This window comes from Cydia strobilella, chromosome 4 (genome assembly GCF_947568885.1).
Source record: "Cydia strobilella chromosome 4, ilCydStro3.1, whole genome shotgun sequence".
In the NCBI taxonomy this organism is placed as follows: domain Eukaryota; kingdom Metazoa; phylum Arthropoda; class Insecta; order Lepidoptera; family Tortricidae; genus Cydia; species Cydia strobilella.
The window spans coordinates 17029813-17047973 of NC_086044.1; the positions used below are offsets into that span (position 1 = coordinate 17029813).

Genomic DNA, 18161 nt, shown 5'->3' on the forward strand with positions numbered 1-18161 from the left:
CGTTTACATGTATCTGTCTGTTTGGAACCAAACCACGTGGTGGTGTCATTTTACTACAGTTATATCCAGAATTGTAGTAAAATGACACCAGTAACACACTCTTTTCTTGAAGGTTTGAATTTCATACCGGTCCAAAAATACCGCAGGCGAAAGTTAAATCCACAGTTTAGCTGTGAGAGGCAGGAAGTTTCTGGAGAAACGCACAATTAAGGACTCTAAACCGTCGAAACATATATATATTATAAAAAATACATGTTATGGCGCTACATAGAGATAATTATAGAGATCTCAAATAAAAGCGCGACACCATCAGTGAGGCCATCTGTTGTATTTGTTTTATGATGATAATGACAAATCTAACAGGGGTGAGGCAATTAATAATGTTTCGGTTTGATTGCATGAATATAATCAGCTAAATTAGTTCTGGCTTTCCGGACGACACGATAAACGCTCTGCCACGGCAGGGGGGTGTCACTACGCAGTTTAGGTACATTTGGCCGGCGCCTACAACACGCACGGCACGGCATCTACAACAATGATGCGTCTCGATTGACTTTGTATGGTGATTAGCTGTCTTCAATGTTTAATGGTCTCTGGTACCTAAGTACTTTGTTAATCATACATATATCATATTTCCGTACCTAACTACATCTGCAAACAAGTTTGGGAACAAATCAAATTATTTTATTAAATATTTTGATTTGTGTTTTTTAAGTAGGCACACTACACTACATCTGCACTTTGAACTGTAGTGAAACAAAGTGATACTGATAAGTAATCTGTTCTTTTTGAAGGCTAACTATGCTGTAACTATGTATATGTATTTTTCAATTTATTTGTGTCATTTTTTTGTCAATCATTTGTTTTGATAACAAAACTAACATGGTTCATGGAATATCTACACACGAGTGTCAACGCAGATCACTGAGTTCTAATTAAATTTCTTTTAGATATTTAAAGTCGTGACTGAATGTCAGAACTTCGTAGTGAGCGCGAGGAGCACTGTGAGTAATATCCCGATTCGTATCAAGATCATCTTTCACAAATTCCAATGCCGCTGTCTAGTTCTCCGGTTAGATACACAGCACTTACTATCTTCCGAAACCGCACCCTGTAGGCCTGTACAAGACTCGTAGCGGCTTTGTTCCTGTTTCTTAGAAGAAAGAGAAAGAGTGTGGCGTTCGAAATGTTAAGTTATGATCACGTTATGATCTTAATCGGACTCTGATACGCTGCACCATTTGTGAGGAAGATGTCCGTCAATATTTAGGTACGCACGATCCAATAATTGGTGTTAAGCAACTAGGAACCGCAGCGCACACTTAATTGTTTACAAATACAAGATTAATCGAATGATTGTTGAATTTTAACAACGTAACAACGTTTGTGTTTATGTTCAATTTGAAGTACCTACCTTTGAAGGCTACTTACATACTGCATGTAAGTAAGTACAATAGGTATATATATTTATTATGTATCTCTGAAATAACTTTACCGCTAACAGTACGTGAATTCATTAAAATCATGACTAATTCGATAATCGATTAGCTTTTCATTACATTACATGATTACATTGTGTGTGCCACTGCGTGTCTATCTGTGACAAGGTGCTACGCTTGCCTAGATTTAACGTGGTAAACGTCTGGGTTTTTCGGGTAGTTTATAATAAAAGCAATGATAATGCGATCGTTAGAATCGTCTTTATAAATATCATGGAATGAGTGCCTACCTTTAAGACAATAAAAATGTTATTGTCTCACGAAATTAAGGCTAAATACAGTAAGTAGGTTTAATTTTGTTAGCAAGTAATTGTTACATATACTATATACTTCAATTAGCTGATAGGTGCAAAAATTCTTAGTGGTATCTTAGACTAATACGAGCAAATTAAGGCAATTGTACACGTTCGGAAAGGCCTTATCAGGTAAAAAATAATTATTGATTATCTTCAATACGTAGTAAGTTTCTGATTAACTCTAATATTGGAGAGTATTAGAGTTAATCAGAAATGCATTCTTGAAATTAACGAATTTAAATAAAACATGATGTAACCCTTTCGCATTTTTCACCTCCTTCGATGTGGATATAGTGATGATTTGTGAGGACCTCCGATCATAATGGGCGCCCGCCGGTCCGCCAGTCGGTCGCCTCGTTCGTACGTCTATTTCGGGACTAATTTCGACATGCTTTTATAACAGGTCGTGATATGTAAGTAGATAGGTACATCGAAGGGTGTAGCACGTGTTTCGGAGGTTCCGGGGCAAACTGCCGAATCCTAAACAAGAGCCGATTCAACGGAGCCACGCCGTTCTGTCGCCATAGTGTTTAGTTTTATGTAATTTATATGTATGTTAGTCTATAAGGTATATATAATATGGGCCTTGTTGCCTGAATTAAAATTTAAAATAAAATAAATAAATAAATAATATCCCAAGCTGTAATTAAAACATATCAAATTTACCTTGATAGCGTTGGTAGTAGGATGAAGGCCGGATAGGCTGTCCTATCACAAGAATAACTGCTGGAATTAAGACGCTTATATAGAGCCATGTCGTTAGGAGAGATGACTTTAGGTACAGTGTAAATAAGTGTCAATCCACTTATCCGAAAACCACCGACGGAAGGGAAAGGACAAAAAAGCACTATGAAAGTAGAAAAAAATTGAAAGCAAAACAAGGAAAGAATAGGTGGCCAGCATGATATATGTCACATGCTGTTCAAAGCAAAGGAAATATGCCTCAACCTATTGTCTTCTCAGGCACTTACGGATTCTTAACGCGTTCCTCATCGCATTAATGCTAGCCGAGGCGCCCTTTCGATGAGTACGGAGGCAGCATATTTAAACTTACTCTTACCTACTTAATAAGGGTCAGCTTAAAGTCAAGTCAGCAAAGAAACTTAAAGAAGCAATATCTGACTAATATTTACCTAGCAACTATTGTAGCTACCAAGCACCTTAACTCAACTGTACGTGCCTGGATATCCATTTTAGGGTTAACATAGACAGACCGCCACTTATAAGTGGCAAACTGCGCGATATGTCTGCACGCGAATCGCCGATTTTCACACAAGTTGCAGCTTAAAGGCAACGTCCCTCTCACGAAACTGCCTGTCTTCATTCTTCCGATTGATAAGTATCTAATCTTCATCAAAATACTAATACTACACTACGCTTTAAGTATTTGCACAGTTATTAAGAGTGAAGCAAAAGCGGGTGCAGTTTGATGAAATTCTTCAATACCGGGTTTAAAGTGAAATGAGTCGCCTACTTCCAAAATAGATGGTTAATCATTTAAAATACCTAGCATCATCATATGTAGGTTTATCTTAATAGAAATTGAGCTCTAGAAAAAAGTCTAATTAATGATTTAAAATTGAATGTTGAGGCGTGAGGCGGGCGGGCGGCCGGCCGGCGACCCCGCGCAGCGCAGGCGCGCCGCGTGCAGCCTCCGCTCTCACCCTCATCTTCAGTGCAACCACAGTTCCCTGCCGCGTGCCCGCGACCTTCCACGCGCGACTCATATTATGCACTGAACTGCAACTTAGGCTTACGTCATCTTACAGAAACAATAGACGATCACTAAATGACAACACATTGCGAGATGGACACCGCTAAACCTATCATATGTTTTTGTTTTTATGACCCCGTACTTGTAAAGTGGTGAATCATTTCTTGATCAGGTGAGAGGTGAGTTACAATCAGGGTATTACGGTAGCGTGTGCAGATCGCCCGCCGTTAGTTGTTACGTGATATAGTGACTTAATATTTCTATTGTTAGCATAACATTCATGGGTTGTAGTGGAGAATATATTAAATCTCAGATAACTGAAGACTTGACTTTAGTATCTATTATTACGAGTGTATCCTTTATAGATAAAACATTGTTATAATGTATCTAAATTTGTTTTAATTATGCACAATAAAGAATATATTATTATTATTATTATTTGTATCTTCTTTACAAACTCTCGGGTTTCAGGCCCGGTCATTTATAAGGCGTGCGTGGGGATATAGATCCAACACGTAGAGGCCGTTTGGAGAGTTTTGATGTCATGTAGAACGCCTGCTGGAACCCATTCACGGGTACATAAATAGATACCCGTAAACCGGTTTCAGTAGGCATTGGGAGCTATTATAGAAAAGTGGAAAGAGTCCTGGTCTATGGCTTAAATTTAGGTGGCATATGATACTGGGCTATTGCTAAGAGTTCCGGACACCTGCCATAACATTGTGCTATACAGTGCTATCGAGGCAGGCGGTGACTCGCCACTCGTTAGATGGGCACCTGATGCGCCATCGTAAAGACGGCCAGGCGCAACACCGGTGTGAGCGGCTCAGGGGTGTCGAGAGGTGTGCTGCGCTTTCTCCGAAGTTACTCGCGGCGTTATGCCTTAACACTTCCACCCCTGGACCATATAGCTCTTACGACTCCCCTCTGGACGGCCAATGAAGGCAAGCCAGAGCTGAGAGTCCTGCGGGTCCCCTTGGGTTCCACTCCGACCGACGAAGACACGCCAGAGACGGAGACCCTGACCGACTCTCTGGAGCACTCGGGTCCGTGGGGTCGTCACTCCCCAACAGCTCGCCACAAGCTGCCCTGCGGGCTTATTATTATTATTATTGTTTTTAAATTACTTGGGTGATTTAGGGTTGCGTCTGAAAGCACCTTGGGGCTCTAACTGAAAAAGGGTTAAGGCCGATTCAGAATCATCGCAACGTTTTATTTTTCTATTAGACAATATTGCCTTAATCTCTTAGCCAAATGCAGTGATTAAATTACTTCATGAGCCCTTGCCATCCTATTTTTTACACTGTCCGGGCCTGGATAACTGGATACCTGCTTTCAACAGCTATAGTGATCCTGCCGCTCGCCGTAACCATACCTTACTACAATAATCTACTGCACTTAAAATTTCAAAATCCCCTAAGTATCTGTAGTATACTAAGGGATCTAGTTTCAAAACTCAGAACTTTGATACGGTATTATACCAACGTATTACTTAGATACCTACTTTTGGATCGGACTATATTTATTTATAGTAAAACCAAGTAAAACAGTGTTCCTAATTCTGGACGACAGAACATAGTGATGATACTTAGAATTAAAACACGAAGAGAACAAGTGTTTTTATTGCGTAACGTAAAGGAATACACACAATTATTATTTCATGTTCCTAATGTAGAGACGACAGTTTCCTAATCTTCTTTAATTTATTTAGGTGGGTAGGTACTATTATTTTATTTATATTAGCTATTATATACTCGTATATTGATTAAATTCAAAGTTAACTTTGCCTAAATATTGCTTCTAATTTTCAGCATGACATCGCTTCAACCGACATGTTTGGGCGGGATACGCTTGCGGTGTCTATTCCTATTGGCCGTGGTGTTCGGCGTCGCCTTCATGACGATGTCGCTCTGCCGCGAGCCCGGGTTCGTGTCCCTCGACAGCGAGCTGCTCCGCCCCGCCCACTACTACCAGCTCGACTCCGACAGCCGGTTCACCATCAATACCAACGGCTGCACGATACCTGCGCTGCGCCCGTTCGACGACAACATCAAGAAATTTATTGAACCCCCGAGGCGCTTAAAAAAATGTCAGCATATGCACACTTCCCTCCTAGCTAACAACGCCACGCACATATGGATCAACAATAATAACTTACACCACTATAACTTGTCTAACGATTTCAATATTTCGTGCTGCTACAAGGCCTTCTACCGACCCAACGCGATCGCGGACATCACGTCGTACCATGTCGACGACCGCGTCAAGTACCACGAGTGTATTGAGTTCTTTGATGTAATAGAAGCGCTGGATGAATTTGTTAGAGTGTCTTGTTATGATAACATGGGTGAAAAGGATTCCCTTATATTTGAGGATTTTTTCATATATGCGCCAAAGAAAGTCTTGATTTCGGATAATGTAAACAACGTACAGTTTACGCAAAATCAATCAGCATATAACGTGATCGTTTTAGGCATTGATTCAGTATCGAGATTGAATTTCTATAGAACAATGCCAAGGACATTGGAGTTCCTTAGGAATAAAGGAGCAATTGAATTATTTGGCTATAATAAAATTGGTGACAATACTTTTCCAAACCTCGCCGCGATGCTACTGGGTGTCAAAGACACGGAGTTAAAACGCATGTGTTGGCCAAGTCCGAGACATACTTTCGACAACTGTCCGTTCGTTTGGGACTGGTACAAGGAGAATGGGTTCTACACGGCGTTCGGCGAGGACAGCGCCTACCTCGGCACCTTCAACTTCGTACGGCACGGCTTCGCCGCCACGCCCACTGACTACTACCTGCACACCTTCATACGCGAGGCCGAGATGCACGTAGGGAATATCAAAGATTTCAATTCCTACATATGCATGGGGAATAAGTATGCATATAAGGTTTTATTAGATTATGTTGAAAGCCTAACGAGAACTCTGCGGTCTTCCAAATTATTTGGATTTTTTTGGGAAGTGACTATGAGCCACGATTTTTTAAACAACCCGAAGTCTATGGATATTAATTACGAAAACTTTTTAAAGAAGCTTGAGAAATCTAAATATTTAGATGATACTGTTATTATCATGTTAAGTGACCATGGTATAAGATGGGGTAATTTCAGGTTAACGAAACAAGGCCGGCTAGAGGAACGTTTGCCTTTCGTGCATATCCTACTGCCTCCATCGTTCCAAACGAATTATAGTTTGGCATATCATAATATAAAACTTAATAGTAAGCACCTGACAACACCATTTGATATGTTTGCAACGATATCGGACTTAGCAAACCTAGAGTCTATTAGAAATGAGAAAATTTCGGCAAGAAATAAACAGAATTATGCTGATAACCGAAGTATAAGCCTATTCCTGCCTATACCAAAAAATCGAACGTGCAAGACGGCCGGAATAGATGACCACTGGTGCACGTGTCACAAAGACCGGTCGCTGTCTGTAGAAAGCGATGAAGCGAAGGATGCTGCACAGTTTGTAGTGACGCATATGAACGAGTTGCTAATTGGACATCTAGAATGCGCGCGTCTGTCGCTGGCTAACATAGTGGACGTGCGAGAGATGGAGGCGGGCACGCCGGCGATGGACGAGGAGGGGTGGCGTGAGTTACTGGTGCTGGTACGGACGGCGCCCGGCGGTGGCGTGTTCGAGGCCACGCTCCGGCGCAGCGTGCGCGGCGCCGGCGCCGACACCACCACCGAGGATGCCGCCGCCGACTGGGCGCTTGCCGGCTCCGTGAGCAGACTCAACCTCTACGGCGACCAGAGCCGCTGCGTTAACAGTTACATCTTAAAACTATATTGTGTTTGCTTGACTGAAACTGTTACGTTTTAGCAGAAAATGTAAGTGCTGTGATATTATTAGTAGTATGCTACATGTTCATTCCATATAACATTAGAAAAATGTTGTATCCTAGATACCATAGGAAATGAAATATGGCACCTAGGTACTTACCTAGTTGACTACGGAATCCTAAAAATGAGACTTTTCCTCTACAATCTACAATTTAATTAATTTTGGGTAGTTCAAATATAGTCATGCTTACCCGTATTTTTTGTTGAACAATTTAATCAATCAAATTGTAACGAATGACGGCTCAATCAGGACTTCAAGTGTAGGTGTCTAGTCTATATGTATGTCGGCGGCCGATCGTAAAGTTCCTGTGTAATATTTTGACGGTAGTCACATTAAACCAATAGATACCTAGGTATCTTACGATCGTTAAGTTGCTTAAGATGCCCGAAGGGCAAAATATCCAGAAATAGGACAAGACAATGATTTTCACGTTTCACGATATGCCTAGGAATTTCATGATCTGCCAGATTTTATGATTGGCCGCCGACATGTATGTCGTGAAATTGATATGTAACTGCCATGACGCGGGAGATACCTGTGCCCATGTGCTTATTTTCTGGTCAAAATAATATGATATTACGACGACGAATGTTTACATATTCACATATATAGGTATTTATCTTAAATTAGTAGTCTAGTTAAGTACAGTGAAGGTCATACATATTATTATTATTATTCAGTAAGCAGGCAGGCAGTTGTGACATCTGATATAGCCTGTATCAAGTTATCATTGACAGTTATCATTAGATGGTAGATAAATGATGATGATGGTAAATATGTGTAGGTATTGTTATGAAATAGCTACCTGATATTAAATGCAAGCTATGTATTAGGTATAATTACTTACTAATTAGTCGCCTAAGTATCTATCTTGGTGCCTATGTAGGTTTTAAACCACACCGCAATAAATGTGGCTTTCCATCAGAGAAATGTCGTTATGCTTCAGTTGCACGACCATTCTATCAGAATTTCTGTTGAAATTTCATATATAAAGGTCCTTATTGCACTTGAAGCATAAGGGCCCTTCTGTATAGAAAACCACAAATATCCAGTACTCGACATAGATAAAATTGCACTAAATTTCAATGTATGTACCTACTCGCATGTACTTTTAAATAAATTTTGCTGATGATTCTTGACACTCAGAATTCGGATGCGTAAGTACCTACTTAACTTTTCCGTTTAAGGAACTTATTTAAGACTGTATTTTACATATCAAAATTATATCAAACACTTATTATCCAATAAGCGTATGCATCTTTGCTCTAAAGCACATACAAATGTGCGAGCGCGAAGACTCTATTGGAATTGATACTGAATTGGTGATGTTAATTTTTGTTTCTGAGTAAGTTTTTATTTATGATGTCGCATTCATTTATAAATTGTCCCTGATCTTTGAATTATACCTGTATGAATATGCGTTAAGCATGCTGCTATGAAGAATTTTTGCTGCATATTATGGAAAATTGAAATTATTTCGCGCTACGAGCTGCTTGCTACGCAGCGTAGCCTCGGGATTCAGGGAGTTGGTGCGTAGCATATGTACGGCTAAAATCCGTTCACCTGTAACATTAGCAATGGCAGTACGACATAATAGATAATTTTTATATGTATAGGTTTATGTATGATTTTTGCACTTTTTCTAAATACTACTATCTTACAAATGCGTGAAAGTAGAGCCAAGGATTATTATTGAATGAAGTACTTTGGCTTGTTTTCCAAAATGAATAGTCAAAAAATATGCCAAATAAGACTTTTTTATATTAGATATTAAGTGCTTAATTGCTAATGGCTATGATAGAAACTTAAGAAGATCTTTAGAAGTTATAGCCATTAAATCTAGTGCTATTTGGAATGAAATATCAGTATTGCCTAGTTTAAGTGCGTTCTAAAACGATCTATTTTTGCTCAAAGGTTCTATTTCTTGAAGAGTACTATGTTTATAGGGTACCTAAATAAACAAGGCTAGGAAGGATTTCAAAATCTCTTGATAATCGACTGTCCCATCCCAGCGTTCCGTGAATTGCGTAATACATTAAATACATACCTACAGAGGTACTTATAATAAAGGTAAACCGTGTGACTCGGTCGTTTCAACTAAAGAGCTTAGGTATTACGCTTTGCTTAATTTATTGACTAACAAGAGGGACGCCGCTATACGTGAGACGCGCGATAAGAGATACACCCTATCGTTTATCACGTATAGCGGCGTCCCTCTTCTTACGCCGTATCTTACGACGTATTGTAAAACCATATCCATGGTGTCATCATCATATGTTGATACTTACAAAACCTAAATCTGCGAATGTCCTACTTTTTGCACTTGTGTATCGTAAAATGTGCTATTCTAGGAATGGAGCACCCTAATTTTTACGTGGTGTGCCTGTATGGTAAAGTGGGAGTCTGGTATTTCAACCCACTAAGTCTTCCAGAAAACATATTTCATAATAGTCGTAATTAACGACTTTTAATCTCACCATTAAAACTTATTTAAGTACTTAGTGCTCTTTTAGTCGTGTTGTTGGGAATGATGTGTCCCGTAGAAAGGCCTACTCTATAAATATTAGTGATCTATTCTATATAAGGTGATCTAATCTATGAACACATATCTCATACCTACCCATGTATCTATAAATATATTGGGGTTTTAGTACTTGTGTGTTATGTGTTTCCGTGATTAATTTATTCTCTCAATTAATGAAATTTTATGAGTTTATAGTTTGTGGAAAGATTAAGGGAGATAGGTGAATCAGTACTAATTTGTATGTGTAAGTACATACCTAACTAGCGGTACCTACATTATTATATTAAATTTATACTTTTGAACTCATGGAAATAATTTATTTATGTCTGTGAAATAGCGTAACGTGGGGTGATCTTATAATTAAGGTTTAATTCCGTTTTCGTTGTCAATTATTTTGGAGCTGCTGTCTTCACAGAGTGTAGTTTTTCCCGAGTCGAATAATGGTCTCTATGACAGTTCGTTAATAAAGTCTATTTTGGTTAATTTAAAAAATAATTGAAGAAATATGTGTTTCCCGTGTTTTTATAACTTTAATGTTACATTTCTAAATAAATTAATGTGCCAAAATTCCAAAGAATGTCTACAAACATTTTACGTTCCTGTAGCCCCGTTTTTAAAAATCACTACATTTTTGTGACGATATTCAGTGTATAATAATTAGTATTAACCCTTAAATGCATGATTTTTTGTATAACTTTTTAATAAATTGAAATAGATGTGTCATGCTGTATAAAAGTAATAAATGTGATTTTGGATAGCTGCATATTGAGCCACGGACCATCAAATATACGATGCATATATACATCATTATGCATTTAAGGGTTAATTACTTACACCTATTAAAAAATCTAACTTGGCCGGGGCACTGCTGTGCCCCTAGGTGTGCTTATGTAAAATCGACAATTTCAACAATCCTGCAGGTATACCCATATTCATGCAATTTTTTTATAACAAAAAGCTCGTTGAAATATACCTAAGAAATCCTTAAAAACTTAGGTACCTACTGCTAACTCTAGTTTGTCAATCTTTCCTTGTCAGAGTTAGGTACAACTTAAATAATAAATGATCAAACAGTTTGTCGTTTTTTTTCCTGCTTTGGCCATAACATCTTAAATTTCCAATAAAGTGTCAGATGTAGAATGGGTGATGTATTGTATTAATAGGCTGGTCATATTTGTCAAAAAATTGATGTCTACTGCCTCGAATGGCAAATCATATTACTTTTTGGCAACCGGGTTTTTTAACCTTATTTGACCCCGCTGAATCCAAATTTGCCGGTTGCCCGATCGAAATCTTGACCAGAAGTGAGATAGTCAAGATGGCGGCCATTATAACCCTACATATAGCGACCCTAATGAGTTCCTTGTAAAAAATTACAGTAACAATTTAACAGTATTTATTGAAAGTTTGAAATACGTATCTGTCGGTTCAATATATACAGCCCATTAAAGATTTAAAAAGAACAATATAGGTTTGACATACATTTCCGACAGTAGACAAAGGCGGCAAATTTAAAAAATAAAAACCAAAATAGTAACTTAATTTCATTTCTTAAAAAAAAAAAAGGGAACCGCCTTTAATAAAGCAAACCCACTGAAACAAACAAATAAACAAAACAAAACAACAAAATAATTTTTACAGTTGCTCAAGCAAATCTTGTCAGTAGAAAAAGGAGGCAAAAATAAAAAATTTAGGCGTGAAGGGTTATCATCGTCCCATAGAAAATTATAATTTCGCGCCCTTTTCTAAATTTCTACTGACAAGATTTGCTTGACCAACTATATATATACCCCACCCCTATCCTTGTCCAGTCCCTATCCCGCCGTAAAGCAAATTTCTGCCAAAAAGTAATTAATACCTAATAATAAGCAAATTAATAACCATCCGGGTAATGACTTACGTTTTGAAGGCGGTGCCAAAGCAACAACATTTTTCTGAAAACCGCATCAAAGTGCATTTTTTGAAGGCGGTTAAGGCGGTTCCCTGAGCCAGAAGGCGAAAGATCGCCTTATAGGATCATGTTTTTCTAAGAGGCGTTGGCGTTGATATTCGTAGACGTGGAAAAAATATATGTGTTCTTGACTATATTATCTCTAATAACATAGCTTCCGATACACTATGACACTTCGCTCGATGCAATTAATTCCCAAAGTAACCTCTAACTCGGACTTTTAATCTAATTTTACTCGGTTATTTATTATGTGATACAAAAAAAGAGGAAAAAACAATCTTAAATAGTAATTTCATAGCTTTCGAATTTCGATATTGTAAAAATAAAAATCGACAAAATTCGATCAAAATTGACACTTGGCGCGCATGATCTTTCCCGCTCTTTCTTGCGAAATGTGGCAGTGACAGCGGCAAACCGATGAACGGCCTTAAAAAAATTGTTGCAATCACAGAGGGCCTATTGCGAAAACCGAAATTCGCAAATTGCGGGATCTTTTTCTTTTACTGAGAAAGGGTGGAATCACATCTATCAGCATCGCAGGCATCGCACCACATTTATTCACACGATGGCGGTAGCTCTTTTTATCAAGTGTTGCTGGATTTTTAACTTTAAGCCTTGATCTTTAAATTGAATTTAGCGTGCGGGCAGATACAAGCGCTTTTTTAACGCGCGTTGAAAAAGCGCTCCTGTGTAGGGTCACTAAAGCCTCCATTCACACTCCTACATAGCAGTCCGCCTCTCAGAATAATGACTAAAGCATAGAAGTCGGGCAAAAATAAAAGCTTGGTAAAAGGTATCGTATTCACAACACGCTATTACTTATTAAATCACATTTAGAAACGGGTCTATCGCGAATTTATTTTGTTACCTTTATTTACCGACGTTTCGACACAGGTTTCACTGGTCGTGGTCGCGGCTAACTGACGTCCCAGCAAAATGTCAAAACAGAGATTTGTGTGACTACCCCACGAAAAGTGCATTTAAAGTTCGAGGTAGACATCACATTTTCAAACCACCCACTACACATAAAAGTTAATTATTGTCAATAGTCCGACACACAACACTCACAACATCCGCGCACACATCCGAAGATAGATCCCTTGGCTTTAACTTCTGGATCACTGGTCCCCAAGTTGCCGATAAGTTAAAACCATCTTCCCTATTAAAATTTCTGGGGTGCTTCTTGATTTCAATCGCTTCTCGCACAACTCGAGGATAATAATGGCGTTCAGTTGAGACAACTTTTGGTTTATGAAGCTCAATCCAGTGATTTGCGCCGCATGTAAGTAGATGTTCGGCGATGTTCTTTCACTGAAAGAACACATAGCGGCAGTAAAAAATCGCCAAGTAAACAAGTCCGCGATCGCCGAACATCTACTTACATGCGGCGCAAATCACTGGATTGAGCTTCATAAACCAAAAGTTGTCTCAACTGAACGCCATTATTATCCTCGAGTTGTGCGAGAAGCGATTGAAATCAAGAAGCACCCCAGAAATTTTAATAGGGAAGATGGTTTTAACTTATCGGCAACTTGGGGACCAGTGATCCAGAAGTTAAAGCCAAGGGATCTATCTTCGGATGTGTGCGCGGATGTTGTGAGTGTTGTGTGTCGGACTATTGACAATAATTAACTTTTATGTGTAGTGGGTGGTTTGAAAATGTGATGTCTACCTCGAACTTTAAATGCACTTTTCGTGGGGTAGTCACACAAATCTCTGTTTTGACATTTTGCTGGGACGTCAGTTAGCCGCGACCACGACCAGTGAAACCTGTGTCGAAACGTCGGTAAATAAAGGTAACAAAATAAATTCGCGATAGACCCGTTTCAAAATGTGATTTAATATGTGTTTAAACCGCGAAAGTTTTAAACGCTATTACTTTTTGTCTATGAGTGAGTGAGACAACAATCCGCAAGTTCTTTCGTTTTTTTCAGTATTGTTATAAGATGAACTGAGGAAAATGTCAAATGGTTCTATGTGGTTCTATAATATAATCCAGCCAAATAAAATATATGTTCGTTATTTCACAGGTAGGTGTCAACTGTAACAACTTGACATAGTCGTATTATTTTAGTTGAAATATTTCGGGAATTTCAGCTGTCATCTTGGTTATATATATATATTTTGTTAATATTGCTGCTATTCCTGAAAGATTGTTGGAACGTAATAAAAGGAACATTCATCAATGATCCTTAATGTCTTTTTTATTAGGGTTCCGTACCCAAAGGGTAAAAGCGGGACCCTATTACTAATACTTCGGTGTCCGTCTGTCTGTCACCAGGCTGTATCTCATGAACCGTGATAGCTAGACAGTTGAAATTTTCACAGATGATGTATTTCTGTTGCCGCTATAACAACAAATACTAAAAAGTACGGAACCCTTGGTGCGCGCGTCCGACCCGCACTTGACCGGTTTTTAGTATTATACTATTGTGTGGCAAACACAATCTGTCAGTAAGTAAGAACAAAGAAAACTATAGGTACAGTCGAAGGCAAAATATCGATCCAGACAAATGGCTCAAAAATATGTGAACACGATTTTATTGTCCGAGCGTACACATATTTTTGAGACTTTGGGAATGTATATATATATATATAATTATGCCCTTGACTGTACTCATCAATTAAAATGAGACAGTCCTGGGCCAAACTATAAGAAAGCTGTAAATGTCGATAGGTTATTGATCTGAGGTCGATACATCACTATGCCAAAAATATAACCTTTCATACTTAGCTGTGTGAAAAGTTCGAAAATATATGCAAAAATCTATATAGACTTGAATGCAAGTAATAATTACATAAACAACATATCGATTTCAATGTTTAGGGTCAGGTATTATAAATTAATTTCTTCAAAAGTGAACAAAACTCACCGATTAAAGGTTATCGGTTCGTGCATATTTTCTTTTCTTCCTGTATGCGATTTACAGCCCTCGATCACACAAGACATTATCACAAAGGGAACTTCAAACCATTACAAATAAAAACTCAGCACGTTTTCCAACAATCTTTCAGGAATAGCAACAATATAATTAAAATAAACCAAGATGACCGCTGAAATTCCCGAAATATTTCAACTAAAATAATACGACTATGTCAAGTTGTTACAGTTGACACCTACCTGTGAAATAACGAACATATATTTTATTTGGCTGGATTATATTATAGAACCACATAGAACCATTTGACATTTTCCTCAGTTCATCTTATAACAATACTGAAAAAAACGAAAGAACTTGCGGATTGTTGTCTCACTCACTCATAGACAAAAAGTAATAGCGTGTTGTGAATACGATATCTTTTACCAAGCTTTTATTTTTGCCCGGCTTCTTTGCTTTAGTCATTATTCTGAGACTCTATGTCTATGGGGCGCACTATAAGTGAGAGTGAGACAGAGATAATTTGATTTGACCGGTCCTGTACGCCCGTTAGGAACGAATTTTAGAATGAATTATACCTTGGCAAGCCCACTGTCAGTAGAAAATGGCTCGAAATTCAAATTTTCTATGGGAGCAAAACCTTTTGCACCTAGATTATTTAAATTTGCCCCCTTTTTCTGTAAATGGCGTGTTGATGGCGTGCCAAACTATATTTAATCAGAAACTACGTATTTTGAAAATAGGTTAAAAGAACACGTTTTAAAACATGTCTGGAACGATTTACCAGCTACGCAGAAAACCAAACTTCACATGTCATGTCATGTTACGTCAAACCACCGTCAAACTGACAAACTTGACAGAGGCAAAAGTACAGTTCAATTTTTCATGCAGTTTTTAACAAGGTTCATAAATTCGTAAAACATTTAACATTTGTTTAGTTGATTGACTATTATAATGAGCCTATGAGATTTTCACTGAACAAAATATGTCTCATACTCTTAAATTATTTTATAGACAAACACATTTCTTCCTCAATATAACCACACCGGTGAGATGTAGTGCAAACCAATATCCAATCCGGATTTTAGCTAGTGGTATCAGCTATCAAAGTAACCCAGCTTGGAATACATTGAACAGCGTGAAGCGTAATAGTATATCATCGTGTCAATTACGAAATTACGTTAAACCTGAAGGGAGCAATGACTGTGACACACCTGAGAAACCCACACCCCCAGAAAAACAAGGGTTATTCCAAAAGTTTAAGGATATGTACAAAAACTACTGGTATGTCTTAGTACCCGTGCACATGGCTACATCTGCGGTTTGGCTGGGTTCTTTCTATTATACTGTGAGAAGGTAACAAATAAATGTAATGAAATTTTTTCAATGTTATGAAATTTTTTTCAGTATTTTAAATATAACTATTATTTTTCAGTGGTGTAGATATAATACCTATGCTAGAAACAATGGGGATCAGTGAGAAACTGTTAGAGCCATTGAAAAACTCGTCTGCGGGCTATTATGCTCTTACTTTTGCTCTGTATAAAATAGCCACACCCCTTCGATATGCTGTCACTGTTGGTAAATATTATATAGGGTTTTTACTTACCATTAAGATGATAGAAATAACCTCTTGAATGCCAGAATGTGGATCTGTTTAGTTAGTATTGAATTCTAATTCATTATTAACCTTTCGAGACCCGTCGGCTCCTTGGGTAGCCATATTTACTAGAATATGGGTCCGGGTCTTGAAAGGTTAAGTAGAGCTGAATACCTACTAATCTGGATCAGCATTCTGGAATATGAAAATTTAAGTCAAACTCACTCATATTGTAGCGGTTCTTTGTGAAAACTTAACTTCAAACCTGGAATTTATTAAATTTAACCAATCAATTAATTGTTGTTGCATGTTTAAGCAAGGCATTTAGGCAATGTAATAATTGCTATTCCATTTACATAACTATCACATATTTCTATTTGTAACCTTCATTCATTCAATTATAGGTAACTTATGAATGTATTTATACCTCTCATTGAAAAAATGTATTCTTAAATGATAATGTTTTCTATATTTAAGGTGGCACAACTCTTGCTATTAGAAAGTTAACAGCACTGGGCTGGATAAAACCAGTGCCATCAAGACAGCAATTCAAGGTGATGCTGCAAGAAAGAAAGGAAGGCTTGCAGGATCGGTTCAATGAGAGTAAGGCCCACTACCGAACACAGATGCGGCAGCAGGGCACAAAGGTTATGGACGAAATGCGACGATATAAAACCGAAATACGAAACATGAAGAATAAAGTCAAGAAAATGTGAGACTAACTAAATATAAAATTTGTGTAGTGAGTTAGGGCTTGGCCAAGCTTTAATTAAAGGTTAAAAGTGGTCAAATCTAATACTTCTAAATATCATCAGGTGACAACCAAAAGTCACTAATTACTTCCACAAGATCAATTCAGAGCCATAGGGAATAGTGAACCAAAGTAGTACAAATCAAAGTTGATTCTTGTTCAATTATTTTTTTGTAATTATACACCAGTTTTGTGTCACCTGACAACATAGTAGATTTTGAACATTTAAGACTCAGCTGAGACCTAACTTACTTTGCTAGGTAAAGGCCATGACTAAATCTTCATCCTAAGCTAGTAGTTGTTGTATGAGAAAGTGTTACACTTCTGTGATACACAATGTAATTTACAAGTATTGTTCTTGAATTTCCATTTTACAATTATATTTTAATTAAGTATCTACTCTGAAGAACTAGTTTTGCAGGAGTTGATACTAAAATTCATGATATTGTAAAGTGTGGGTAATGTGGTAACTGTCCATTATAAATCAATACGAATTTTATAGAAATTACTTAAATGAAAATATTTTAATGAATTTCACTGTTACATATATATTTATATATGGGCCAAAGGAATGTTGAGTGTAAAAGGTTACTTATAAAATAGGATCCTTTTAAATTATTAAACAATTTATAAAATTTTGAAAGATTTATTGTTTAAATATTATTATTTAAATATTAAAAAGTTATGCCTTAACAAACCATCTTTATTTTGTATAAAAGGGCTAAATAATCACATTTTTCCTCAGCAATATGTACAGATTATAAAACAACCTAAAATTAAGTACACAACAAGACAGCACGGAACTGGAATGTATAGGAGCGCCATCATGAATGTATGGATATGACATTACCTTTTACCATTATTTATTTATGAATTTACCATTTAATTTCATTGCCACAGACCCGAGTTCATCACCAGATGTGCTGTCATATGGCGTTTTATTTAAAACGTAATAAATGCATAGCAACATTGACCACTTCTAGTGGCACAAAATGTTTTCCAAATTATTATTCATGAATGCCATTAGCAATCTGTGTCATTATTGATATATTGCAAAAAATGCACAAAACCGTCTTAAAGTCTTTA

The 18161-nt window shown here is 37.5% G+C and overlaps 2 protein-coding genes across 3 annotated transcripts; both read left to right on the forward strand.

Moving 5' to 3' along the window:
* Nucleotides 1–3363: 3363 nt before the first annotated feature.
* LOC134740717 (uncharacterized) lies at nt 3364–8008 on the forward strand. 2 transcript variants are annotated; one of them, XM_063673298.1, is made up of 2 exons: nt 3364–3688; nt 5321–8008. In XM_063673298.1, the coding sequence occupies exon 2, from the start codon at nt 5322–5324 to the stop codon at nt 7347–7349; it is 2028 nt and encodes a 675-aa protein (XP_063529368.1). In that variant the 5' UTR covers nt 3364–3688; nt 5321; the 3' UTR covers nt 7350–8008. The 2 variants fall into 2 exon arrangements, with proteins under 2 accessions (XP_063529368.1, XP_063529369.1); XM_063673299.1 differs by having other exon boundaries at nt 3364–3681.
* A 7559-nt stretch (nt 8009–15567) lies between these two features.
* Nucleotides 15568–17923, forward strand: LOC134740722 (uncharacterized protein C18orf19 homolog A). The gene is made up of 3 exons (XM_063673306.1): nt 15568–16080; nt 16160–16305; nt 16802–17923. Exons 1-3 carry the CDS (start codon nt 15710–15712, stop codon nt 17038–17040), a joined length of 756 nt encoding a protein of 251 aa, XP_063529376.1. The 5' UTR covers nt 15568–15709; the 3' UTR covers nt 17041–17923.
* Nucleotides 17924–18161: the final 238 nt, after the last annotated feature.

What these genes read in the sequence shown, in the direction of transcription:
- LOC134740717 (XM_063673298.1), top strand. Translation starts at nt 5,322, where the DNA reads ATGACATCGCTTCAACCGACATGTTTGGGCGGGATACGCTTGCGGTGT.
- LOC134740722 (XM_063673306.1), top strand. Translation starts at nt 15,710, where the DNA reads ATGTCTCATACTCTTAAATTATTTTATAGACAAACACATTTCTTCCTC. An exon ending in TTCTATTATACTGTGAGAAG is followed by an intron (nt 16,081 to 16,159) that starts GTAACAAATAAA and finishes ATTATTTTTCAG; the next exon opens with TGGTGTAGATATAATACCTA. An exon ending in TCGATATGCTGTCACTGTTG is followed by an intron (nt 16,306 to 16,801) that starts GTAAATATTATA and finishes TCTATATTTAAG; the next exon opens with GTGGCACAACTCTTGCTATT.